At 30.0% G+C, this 13,639-nt stretch overlaps 1 protein-coding gene across 1 annotated transcript; it reads right to left on the reverse strand.

Annotated features, from left to right (window-relative positions):
- Positions 1–9,212: 9,212 nt before the first annotated feature.
- Positions 9,213–12,654, reverse strand: LOC108344831 (mitochondrial import inner membrane translocase subunit TIM8). The gene is made up of 2 exons (XM_017583342.2): positions 12,445–12,654; positions 9,213–9,609 (listed from the first exon to the last, which is right to left on the reverse strand). Exons 1-2 carry the CDS (start codon positions 12,490–12,492, stop codon positions 9,421–9,423), a joined length of 237 nt encoding a protein of 78 aa, XP_017438831.1. The 5' UTR covers positions 12,493–12,654; the 3' UTR covers positions 9,213–9,420.
- Positions 12,655–13,639: the final 985 nt, after the last annotated feature.

The raw sequence follows: 13,639 nt of genomic DNA on the forward strand, positions 1-13,639 counted from the left end.
GGCCTTTCACCCTCCACCGGTTTCAGCATTCAAACCCGATCACAAACCGCGGTCAATTCTGTTTATCACGGATTTCAGTACGAGAAAATTATATTTTTTTATTCAGATCAGATTTTAACTTATCTAATTTTATTTTATTAAAATTTAATTTTAATTTTATAAAAATATTTATTATTTTATTTTTGTTTCAAAAAATTATTTAAGTTTCTTATTTTTAAAATTAATTAAACATATGTAAGAGTGAAAGTTGAGAGTGAAATTTGTATACATTGAATTATAGAAACTTTATAATTTTTTTTATTTAAAAAAAATTATAATTTAGTGAGCCAGTGAACCAACCCGTTTACCCACTAATCCGTGGTGGGTCGGACAGATTCAAATTTTTCTAACTCTAATAAATAAATCGAGTTGGATTGACTCACTAAGTGACCAACCCGTAATGGGCCGAACCAAATCGGGTGGAGGCCCGTTTTCAGAGCTTCATCCTAAACCTCCAACATTTTTTCAAAATCCTTATTACGTCCCAATTCAAATGTTATTAATTTTTGAATAATTTAAAATAATTTTTGATCAATTTTAAGAGCTTTCTCTTTCTCTCACGTTCATTTCTCGTTTCTCGCATTTTTCTTTTTCTTCCGTATTCCACTTTCCCATTTAAATTTTTTTGTGTATTGTTAATAAAATTTTAGTATTTTATATACATAAATTTTAATTAATTATTTATTTATATTTTTATTAAATTTGGTTGTTTTGAATTATTTAATGTTGTATTTATTGTATAGTTTTTTAATTTTTTATAATTTAAGATATTTAGTACTTTTTTTTAATGAAATATTAAGATTTTATAATTACATAAATATTTGAACTAATTAAATTTATTTTGAATTAAATATTTTTGTTTGTAATTATTTAATATTTATTTAATTTTTATTCTATTTTATAAAATTTAAAGCTTTTTTTTGTAGTAATATATTAATTAATTAATTAATTTGATTAAATTTTTTTGTTTTAAAATATTTAATGTTTTATTTTTTTATAATTTTTTAATTTTTTATAATTTTAAGATATTTTGTATTTTTTAATGAAATAAATATTTTATAATTATATAAATATTTTAATTAATTAAAATTTTAAATTAAAATTATTTCTTTGTAATTATTTAATATTTATTTAAAATTTTATTAATATTTGTTTGGTACTAATAAAATTACTGATAATTAATGACATTAGGATAATAATATATAATATAACATCTCATAGATACTATATATAAGAGTAAGGATGACAACGGGTTTGGCACGGACAGTGCCTACCAACAACCCGACTCAGACAAAAAAAATTCACTCGCTATCTGCATGGATTCCCGCTTAAGAAATATTTTCGGATATTTTAAAACCCGCGGATATTCGTGGATACCCACGGATATCCGTGGATACCAGCAAATAATTAAAAGAATATATTTTTATAAAATATTATAATAAAACATAAATAAAATTACAAAAAATATATAAAATATAAAATATATAAAATTAAATATAAATTAAAATTTATTTTTTATTTTTATTTTTATTTTTTGCGGGTAGCGAATATCCGCGTGTACGGATAGTATAATACCCGCACCCGACCTGTTTATAAGCGGGTATTAAAAAATTCGCTACCCGCAACCCGCGGGTAATAAATATCTGCAGGTACCAACTATCTGTCGCGAATTTTATCCGTGAATATCCGCGGTCGCGGATTTTTTTGTCATCCCTATATAATAGTCATCACATGAAGGATAAGATAGAACAGTTAAAACTATTATATAAAGTTTAACATAGATTCATCAAAAAATAACCATAAAATTTCAACTTTATAAACAACTAGTCTATTAAAAAACTATTTACAAATACTACTTCTAAAACTACTAAACAACTGGATCCTCTCCATCAAGCGCTTGCTCCATGGAGATCTCATCTCCCTCTACTCACACCCACAAGATGATCATTGCAAAGGAAAACATCACACATACAAAACACAATTCAAGCAGAAAGATAAGCTATAGTTTCAATAAAAGAGTAATCATATATTCATTATCTATATTTCATACAATCATACACATTCTTTCACATCATAACACTCATTATGCATGACACTACACTGATTTTGATCGTCCGGACCTAGAATAAATACCGAGTTATGGCGGGTTGTGCATTTGTGGTGGCCTTTACTGCTTTGCAAAGCCATTGCCATGGGTTTCACCCTACCACACACACAAGGTTAGTCTGTTACCATGTAATAGGACTCCAGGTACCGCCTACACTAGGACCTCCTACTGCTCTCACCATATGAATCGATCTTCTCTATGTGAGAATGAAATATCATTAGAGTGTTAGGATAACCCCCAATACTGAGCTCCTTGTATTTATTCTACACATATAAGTATTTCACCGAGAGATTTCACTTTGATACTCACTTACACCGCATTGAAATCATACTTTCCTTCCCTTTGAATCACCATTCATACCTTTGATACTCATATAATTCCATACACATTCATGCATAACATTCAATGAATTATGCCATCATTCAAACCACTCAAGAACAAAGAAGAAAAGAGCAAACTAAACCTGGACCAGTCGCTCAGCACATACACTCGCTGAGCGACCACTGACTCCTCTCGCACAGCGACTCAGCTCGTTGTGCGAATCCACAAATAGTGGCTCCAACCTCTAACTCACTCGCTCTGCGACCCAATTCGTTGAGCGAATTAAATACCAGTGATACCAGACCTCAACCACTTGCACAGCGGCCCAGATTCGATATGCGGAAGCCTAAACAGTGATCAGACCCCCCAAACACTCGCTATGCGCACCCCTTCCCTATTCGAATAAATCTGACAGTGATCCCAAACCACAACCAGACACTCTACGACCCAATTCGCTATGTGAATCATCAGACAGAGAGCCAACCCCTACAACCATTCGCACAGTGCAACATCTCGTTGTGCGAATGCTTTGGCAGAGATCAATATGCCAGGACTACTCGTTGTGCGAAACTATTTGCGCAGCGAGTCTGCATAATCTGTAGCACGAAATTCTGTAAAATTATGCAACTCAAACCCCATTTACCAAATCTAACTATTTTTCCCAACTTCTAACACTCCTAAATTGTGTTATATACCTAATTAGACTTGACTAAATGTTTCTAAACCTTTCTATCATCATTTTATAGTGATTATGGACCAATTCCTACTTCAAAACCTCTAAAATAACCACTTATAGACCCAAAATCAAATCTACCACTTTTAACACACTTTTGACCAGTTTAAGGGTTCAAACAAGTCATATTTGACATACCAAAGCTGCCCCAACAAACCAATTGAGCATCTAACCTCTAATTCTCATTTTCACTAACTCACTTCCTCAAAACTACCTTAAAGTACTACAATTTGACTCTAACCACAACCAAACAACCTCCCTGTAGATTTCTAACCTCTTATACCTCCAATAACATATCAAAATCATTCAAATCAGTTCATCATATTAGTTTTCAATAATCACAATCCAAAACATCAATTCTCATCATAATTATATACCACACAACATCATTTCAATTCAAATAACATAAGGATCATCTCTTCCATGAACATACTCAGTAATTTAAAAAGGATTTAAGAATTTCCTAGCTTCCCTTACCTCTATAAAACTGCACAGCTCAAGAATTACACCGGCAGTTGCTTGCACCACAAGAAAACTCTACAAAAACCTACAATTCACTTATTGGTTATAGGAAACCAACCTTAGAACCTAAATTGAGCTAGAAATTGAAGAGAAAAACAAATAGATACATGCAAACAGAAATCGTTGCATTATCACGGTCCAAGAACGTACGGAGCAAGAGGGGAAACAACTTACAGGCTCAAAACAGGAAATTGATCGGTAGAGATTGTAGCCCTCGACGCCAGGATCGTCTAGGTACTCCCTGATCGTCGTATAGATACACCGAGAGTGAGAAAGCGTAGAGAGTGATAAGTGTGAAAAAGAGTTATTTTTATACTTATAAATGAGCTCAATCTTGTAATTATTCATGTTGTTCCTCATTGAAAAGTTGTAATAGGTAGTAGATTGTTATGTAAAATATTGTACAGGAAATGGTGTATTATTTAGACTCTGTCAGCCAATTTTCGCAAAGCGAAAGCCAAAATTCGCACTGCCAGAAGAAGGAGATTCGCATAGCGCACCAGTACCTGTGCGCTGAGCGAATAACATGAGTTAAAGTGCAACAATTAAGAAAATTTGCATAGCGCACCAGAACATGTGCGCTGAGCGAATTAATGAAGTTAAGTGGCTTTAAAAGACGTGACAGAAGGACAGAAACATTCGTCGAATAAAAGTTCCGAACAAAAGAAAGAAACGAAAACATCTCAGGAACTTCTAGAGACTACTTCAAGGCATCAAGACACCAATTTTGCAAGGGATTGCTTCAAATGTGTACGTTTAGATGACTAGGAGTAGTTTTCTTTCGTTGGAATTGGATGTAATGAACTTACTCTGATGTAATTTTCCTATTAAATATATCGTTGTTCGTTCATATGCTCTTTCTTGAATTTACTATCATTGTATGGAAATATAATGTTATTTGAATGTTTCTGATTACTGGAAAGTAACTTTGAACATGGACATAGATAGAGCACCTAAGTGATTTGGGATCTAGAGATAGACTCAATAACTTGGTCATTCTTAACATCGGACTTAATGCAAATTGTATGTTAAATTGACTAAGGGATTATCATTTTGATATATTAATTTAGAACTAGTTGCTAAGGGATTAGGACTAGTATGCCTTGATGTGAATGTTTGAATGAAATAATGATATATTGTACAGAGTTTTATCTTCATATGATTCATGAACTCAATTCCAACAAAGTTTCTTTTAAATATAATTTCTTGCACACCAACTGTTTGATAAAAATACCAAAAAGAGTTTCTTGTGTTTTTTGTACACTTTGATGTCTAATTAAGTTATAAAAGAAAGAATTGTCATGTGTTGCACAAGTCCCTTGGGAGAACGATACTTTGAACTTACTCTATATTACTTGGAACGATTTGGTATACTTGCCAAAAAGTTATCAGAGAGAACTGAGAGAAAGAGAAGAAAACAGTGTTTTAGACAGATAGAAATATTTTAGATAATGAACCAAGCTTTAGAAAGTTCTATTTATATTATAAGGTTATTTTATAATAAAATACTCGGTCTCATTATTTTAATACACCTATCTACTTTGATACTCCATTTTCTAAATTCTTACAAATAATACTTTGTAAATAAAAAACGAGTCTAAAATAATGAAAACTGAAGTAAAGTAGCGACAACGCGTATAAAATCTCAAGCATAGAAAATCAAAATGAAAACTAAAGTAAACACATATTAGATATTAAGTTAAACACGAAATTCGAAAGGCTTTGTATCGAAACTTAAAATCTGATTAATTTTGAAATCTGATAAAGGGAAAATTGAATTTCGAGATCTGATCGAGAGTCTTTTGAATTTTTATATTCAATACATGGTTTTTGACTTTAATTTTTTTTTATGTTGAAATTTGATTTTCTTTTCATCATATATCGAAATATGATGAAGTACAAATCAAAATTCGACATTCGATAAAGACAAATCGGATTTTAATATCCAACCAGAGTTCGATATCCAATTAAGTCTTTATCGGATTTCTATATCCAATTAAGATCTAAGAACTTTGTAATAGATTTATGCACTTATTTAATGCGAGAACGTTCAAAAAAACCACTCACTCAACTTCAATGGCAACCACCAACACTACAACACCTCCACCACTCTTCTCAATGAACAATCTCTCTTAAATCTTTCTCAAAATCCACGAGAAAAAAGAAAATAAAAGGACAAGAAGATAGCAGAAAAATAAAAAGGAGTGTCAAGAGAAGGAAGTATATAAACTTCCATGTTCTTATTAAATGAATTCGATCAACCACTTAATTTGGTAAAAACCATTTACTTCTTACCAACCTCATTAATCATTCATGAGAATAATTTTAAAAATTGAAGATGTAGGATAATCCTTGAAGGTGCAAAGTGAAACACCCTATTTGCTTTTAAGTCTTTGTTCTTCGTACTTTCACAATAATAACTCTATGTGTACGGTTTTATTTTTTGGGTTGTGTTTTATTTTAGAGGATTACTCCCTACACCACCCCACATTGCTCCCTGTCACTACATTTTTTTTAAATTCCAAAACTATTCTTTATATTTTAAAATATCTTACACTCTCACCTCTTTTCTTAAACGGATGTCGACATCCGTTGAATTTATTTTTTTTAGTTTTTAGTTTTTTAATTTATTGTATTTTAAATTAATATATAAATATTATTTAATTTTTTTAAAATTATTACTTAATTATTTTTAAATTAATTTTATTTTATTTAATAAAATAATTATTATTAATTTAATTTATATAATATTTTTTAAATAATAATTAAAATACTTTTTAAAAGTTTAGTAAAACGGATGTGCCACATCGATGTAGCGACATCCGTTAAAATTTGTTTTCTTTTTCTTTTTAGTTTTTAGTTTTTTAATTTATTTATTTTAAATTAATATATAAATATTATTTAATTTTTTAAAATTATTACTTAATTAGTTATAAATTAATTTTATTTTATTTAATAAAATAATAATTATTAATTTAATTTATATATTATTATTTAAATAATAATTAAAATATTTTTTAAAAGTTTATTAAAACGGATGTGCCACATCCAGTTAACAGATGTGGCGACATCAGTTGAAGTTTCTTTTTTTTTTTTAGTTTTTTAATTTATTTATTTTAAATTAATATATAATTATTATTTAATTTTTTTTAAATTATTACTTAGTTATTTATAAATTAATTTTATTTTATTTAATAAAATAATTATTATTAATTTAATTTATGTATTATTATTTAAATAATAATTAAAATATTTTTTAAAAGTTTATTACAACGGATGTACCACAAAGGATGTGTTCACAATTATCCTTCTTAATTCTTCATTTTAAATAGTGATATGACCAAAGCTAATTTGGATTATTTTTTAAAAATTGAAAACAATTCATAATAATTTCCAAACAGCTCATGATTAGAACTGTGTGGTCCTTAATTTTTTATTTGAATGAAAATACATAAAAGCGAGATGATTTCTTGTCAGGTCGAAAAAATTATACTCTTGTTTTTGTTATGTTGTCTTTCATTGTTATTTTTGGGAAAATAATCATTTATTGAAAATCCCATCATGATTAAAGGTGCAGTTTTTGTATAAACGTTGTAGGGTATTAAAACATTTCTCATGTATAACTGATTCCCAAAACCAAAATTCAGTTTCGTAGACCACCAAACATTCCAACCTTTTTGTTGTTTTGTAAAATAAATTATGATAACAACTTTAAACTCTACTTTTAAATTTTTTATTTTTTTTTTCATCGTCTCGTCGTATTCTCGGTTGCAACGTTATTATACTACCTTTCTCCCAAAGAACATCACATCCTATATTAATATTATTCATTACATTATAAATCAAAAGCTAAATTTTATTTGCACAGATATTATTTCACCTATGTAGAACTATGCAAGACCTCATCCAACTAGTTGGACCATCTTAATTTATAATCTACAAATTATTTTGTTATTCTCCGTTTATGAGAAAAGTTATTTAATTTACAGAAATGATGATTCTAACTTTAGGGTGTGGATATTTTCTTATACAAGTTAGTCTAAGAAAGTTACAACTCAAATTTCAAATACGTCTTAAAACGTATTAACATGCTTATATACTATATTTACCACTACTATGTGAAAAAAAAAATCATATTTTGATAGAACAATATACTTATTAACTGGTTTGATGACTATAGACTCATCTTAGGCATAAAATAACTAAGCAAAAAAAAGCACGACACGAACAAAAAAGCAAACTTTTCCAACAATCATGAACATCACAAAAAAGAAAAAAAAAAAAAAAACTCTCATCATAGCAGTGGAGACAATGGAGAATGAGGTCCTCTAGAACTGTTGTGCAAGATGGCGATTGTGACGTTCAAGAGCAAAGGAAGGTAATGGAGGGTGTGCATTGGTTTGCAGAGGAGAAAAGAAGAAAACTGTATAAACGAAGTGGTTACCTCTCAATTTTTCGCGAAGTTTAACTCTAAAATAACATTTAAGCCTCAATTATTAGAAATATCAAATCCGAAAAGATAATATGTTTCGATTATTCGTAAAATCAAAACTTCAAGGATATTATTAAAATAAAAAAATTATAAATTTCAGTAACAATTTTAAAATTTTCTTTAACATGTAGACTTCAATTCTTTAGAAACCAAAACATATAAGTTATACAGGCTTTGATTTTTCATTAACCAAAGCCTAAATCTCTCACTAAGATAAAATAATTAAAAAAATGACAATTTTAAAATTTTTTAAAATTTTTAAATTTAAGCTCTGAGGAACCGAAGTATAAACAATATATATATATATATATTTTAGTTATTTCAAAATCTGAAACCCAAAATCTCATAACAATTTCAAAACTATCACCACGTTATTATATGTTTCATTTTTCATAAAATCAAAACATATACGATGATTTTAAATGGCAAAACGGCACTGGTGAGACCTATTTATTTTTCAACACTTAATTAGAACGTTTATTTTTTAGCTCTCTTTAGTTCTTTCACGGCAGTTTTTCTTAGTTTCATGTTACTTTAGCTTTAGTTTCCATCATGAATAGAATCAAGAATAATGAAAAGAGAAGCAATTAGAAGACATGTTTAATACAGTCTATAAATATACTACTTCAGATATAATATATTTAGAGTTTAAAATAGTCCAATTGATGGAAAGTCTTAAGAAGTTCTTAAATTTATGTGTCTCACAAATAACAAAAATTGCTACAAAACTAGGATCATATCTTGTTCTATTTAAATTCTTACTATTTGTCTTTATCGTATCACATTAATTCTTGAATACACTTTTCAACTACGTTATAAACAATTAGCAAGAGGATTCTTTGCATGTATGTTTGTAATTGCATGTTTTCAATCTAAGGTATTGGAGGGAAATTTGACATTAACAAATAATATCATTTTCGTAGATGATTATCTGCTTTTACTTATTTGACTGAATTTGAAATTGCAACTGACTTATGATTTCAGCCACGCAAGCCATATTGTAATTCACAAAATAGGCAGTGTTTTCCTCTATAAATTTCAGGAAAGCCAAATATTTGGACACAATTTCAGGAAAGTCAAATGTAAACTAAATATTTGGACACAAGAGTCTCAACAAATATAAATTAATCCAAAGAAACATAGCTTCCAGATAATAAGATTCCAATATTGACGATCATGCAAATGAGAAATTTCAGGATACACTTTTCATTGCATACTCTGAAACCTTTTCATGATAAGCATGCTCATCTCCAAGTAACGGTGTGCACAGTTTGAAAGACAATTAGATTCACTTGAACTGAATTTATTCCCAGGTGTACCCGTGATGCATTTGTCCCAGCATTCACTCGTTAGCTTTGCCACCATTTCATTAACCATAGCTCTTTGCTGTTCTTCCTGAAATTAGAGGGATAGTTAAGGGCATATTACTTTATGAATTGTGTAAAACCCGATGAAGAAAAAATAAATTTAATAAAATAAAATTATGTAATAAAATAAAAGGAATTAGTATTGTGTGGATTTGTAATACAAATTGTTAATGGATAAATTTGTTTATTTATTTATTTAGTGTTTTATTTATATATAGGCCGTTTTATATGCTTTTATATGGCTATTTTTAAATGAGACTAGTTTAGTGGTTAAGTGCGTTTGTGTGTAGTCTGGGGCAGGGACTTGATTCCTGCATGGGCAAAGGTGTATGTTTTATTTTTGGTGAACAGAAGGCACCAGATTCATCTCCGAGAAAGTTTAGAAAACTGAATGGCCATAAAGATAAAGGAGCAAGGGGTTTATCTTTGGCGAGGATTAGGTTAAAACGAGAGAAGAGAAAACTGTAAGGAAGGGAAAGAGAAAGCAAGAGGGGTTTATCTTTGGGGAGGATTAGGTTAAAACGAGAGAAGAGAGAACTGTAAGGAGGGGAAAAAGAAAGCAAGAGCAGATAGAGAGAAAGCCGTGAGTGGTGAGGAAGAAGATCTGAGTTTTGCTAAGTTGCAGTGTGGCAAAAGAGCAAGAAACCTTGAGGCAAAAAATGTAGGACCAAGGGGAAACATAGATCCATCCAGGTAAGGGGGCTAACTCTTTATGTTTGTGATTTTGTTATGTAATCTACACATGATGAGTGCATTCCAATTCAGGGGTAGCGTGGTTCAAGGGTTTTAATGCCTTGGTTACGTTTAAGGATTGTGTTGGGTTCTAGGATGTTGTAGAAGATGCCATATTGTAGGTTTGAGGTTAGGTACGCTCATAACGTTACAGGGAGGAGATTGTGGCTTGATGGGGATTCTGCACAGGTTCTGGGATGTTGTATGGTTTAGCAATATGTTTTTCATGCAGCAGTACGGTGGGGGAAAATTAAGGTGTTCCCAAGACTGAGTTATAGTGGGACGAGGGTGTTTTCTTTTAGTGGTGATAGTAGGCTATGTTTGTTTCGTTATGCTGGTTAGGCACTAACATATGGGAACGGGAAAACATTGGTCAAATATCAGATTGGGCTGTTTAAAGTAATGGGTTACGAGAGATGTGGTAATAGTTTTATGTGATCATTGTTTAACTTAGTGAGCGGGTATCATTGTTTAACTTAGTGAGCGGGTATCATTGTTTAACTTAGTGAGCGGGTGACGGTGTTGAAACCCTGCGGTGCAGTGGTGGTTATGATATGGAATATGTCTTCTTGTTATACTTCTTTAAACCCTCGTTGGTATCTTTCTTCTTGTGAGAAGGTAGAAAAATGGATTTCTTCGTCTTTAAGAGGCGGTGAAAGAAATGAGTCTCTTCATCCATGAGAGGGAAGAAACGAATATTTGAGTTCTACCCTTTCCTCTTTCGAGGGGTAGAAATGGATGGATGTCTCGCCTTTAGGGTTCCAACTCATACTGAGTTTAGCATTGATAAGAACAACTTGCAGTTTTACCCATAAGCCTTGAGGAACACAAGAGATAGGTCCAAAGCTAAAGTGGAGGACCACTCAAATCGTTCTGTTTTGGTAAAAAGGAAGGGTGCGATGAAGTATAAAAGTTGACATACATTTATAGAGAAGGTTGGTATTGGCATGGATTGCCTTTAGTTGACAGGTGGTATAGAGCTAATGAGTTGATCATGAATGTATGGTTTGTTATTGTATTGGTTGTTATAGTCTTATCATGCATTGATGTTGATTAATGTGATAGAACTGTAGTAAAGACTTAACGACTAAGATATACATGTCGTATCATTCTCTTGCAATAAAAAGAGTTGTTCGATACATCCTAAGCTAGGATGTTACAAATTGCATCGGCAAAACTTGTATTTATTCTTACACTTAAAGCAGATAGCAAAAATAATACTAAAAGAGAACCATTAACATTCTCCAAGCAAAAAAAAACGGAATGTGAGCAACTAATGATACTTAAGCATCATTATCCTCACTATAAAGCATACATAAGAGAAACACAAAAGCCATCTCAGAATATGGCTTGAAACAGTAACAGCAAGGTTAGACACTTAAACTAGATAATTTATAAACTAAAATTATTTTGCCTATAACTCTTATAGTCAAAGTTTATCTTTTATATTTCACAGACATTGTGCCTTAAAAGATTTGTAATGATTGTATTTCAGTCACATCTCTGGTTTATTTGTGACAATGTGTCTACTGATTAGTTCAACTCTTACTCGATTCACAACTTTCTTCATTGTCAGGTATTCATACAACAATGGCTAAAATATAATTGAAAACAGAACAGAATCAGAAAGAGGTGTAGCCTATAAAGGCAATTTTCTCATCCATCTTCCGATTTTTTCAGACTGTATTCGCAGAATATGAAGATAGGTAAAATTAAGATTAAAGCAACTAAAAGTAAAGTCAAGCATAACTACCCAAAATTCACAGTAAAAATAGAAAATCGACACACCTGTACTTTAATTCTGGAAACTAACGAATTATTATATGGCAATGGAATAACATCATCACACATTGCAAAAGGTAATACATCCTTCCGCTAATCAATATAAGGTAGAGTTTATTCATTTTGTAACTTGCATAATAACTCAGATTTAATTTATAGCTAAAATAACAGAATCAACCTTTGTTTAATTCATAACTAACAAGAGAGAAAACGAATGTATACATGTACTGCTATCAACGAAAATTAACGTTATTTGCTTAAATCGGGTAGGATAAGTTCATTTTCACATACATAAGAATCCCTTAAAATCACAGGATACTGACAAGGGGTTTGAAGAAATAAAACTTACAGAGTAAAATTTCTGCATTTCAACTGAATTAAGGTCTGAAAGATCCATAGAGAAAGTGGAGAGAACTCTTCAACTGAATCTCACAAAAACCCTAAGGCCACAAGCCAACCAAACTATCGTATGAAATTTAACCTAAAACAGTAAAACCTCGCCCTTCCGTCCCAAACCTTTTCCAAAACCCTAGCACAGACGAAATGATAGATGAACCAAACCATTATTTTCAAGGCCCAGTCCAATCACGGGTAATTTCATACGTTTCTCATGGCCAAGAGAAATACACAGAAGAAGAAATTTCTTCATGCACCCTCGTGTTTTCTCCCTGCACCTCAATATATTCTAAATTTTAATTATACTTATGCCCAATTTAATAGAAAAGGATAGTACATAATTTTTTTGGTGTTTTAATTGTAGTTTTGGACTGTACAATGTGTTTTGGAATATACAATCTACACTGTAAATTTACCTTCTGTATTATATAATACATAATACAAATTTGAAAAACAATTTAAAATATAAATTACATTTTGTACGATACAATATCAAAATATAAATTTATATTTTGAATTTTACAATTTATAATACAAAAGACAATTCAAAATATAAATTATATTTTGAATTTTATAATTCATAATATAAATTACATTTTGAATTTTATAATTCATAATATAAATTACATTTTGTAGTTACAATTCAAAATACAAATTTATATTCTAGATTATATAATTTGAAATAAAATTTTGAAAGACAAATTAGAATATAAATTACATTCTAAATTATATAATCCTAAATCAAATTTACATTCCAAATTATACTATCCATAATACAAATTTGAAAAATAATCTAAAATTCAAAATATATATCAAATTGTATAATGCACGTTATATAATTCATAATGTGAATTATAAAATAATCGAAAATATAAAATATATTTTAGATTATATTATTCATAATGTAATTTATAATTCATAATGTAAATTTGGAAAAAAAATTACTAAAAATTAATTAAATCATCTCACTGTACTATGCTGAAAGAAAACATAGGGTGTAGGAAGAAATCCCTACAAAAACACTTTCCGGAAATTAACATGATGGCCTTACTTCCACAAAAACCTGACTTTCGAAACAAATATTTACATAACCAATTTTAACTTTTATTATAAAATAATTATTTAAAAAAAAAACTCAATTTAACATA

This window comes from Vigna angularis, chromosome 8 (assembly GCF_016808095.1).
Source record: "Vigna angularis cultivar LongXiaoDou No.4 chromosome 8, ASM1680809v1, whole genome shotgun sequence".
Taxonomy (NCBI): domain Eukaryota; kingdom Viridiplantae; phylum Streptophyta; class Magnoliopsida; order Fabales; family Fabaceae; genus Vigna; species Vigna angularis.

Bases quoted from the DNA above. Each gene is read 5' to 3' on its own strand.
- LOC108344831 (XM_017583342.2), bottom strand. From the start codon at position 12,492: ATGGATCTTTCAGACCTTAATTCAGTTGAAATGCAGAAATTTTACTCT. The intron at 9,610-12,444 runs GTAAGTTTTATT...CTCTAATTTCAG, and splicing joins AAATGCAGAAATTTTACTCT to GAAGAACAGCAAAGAGCTAT.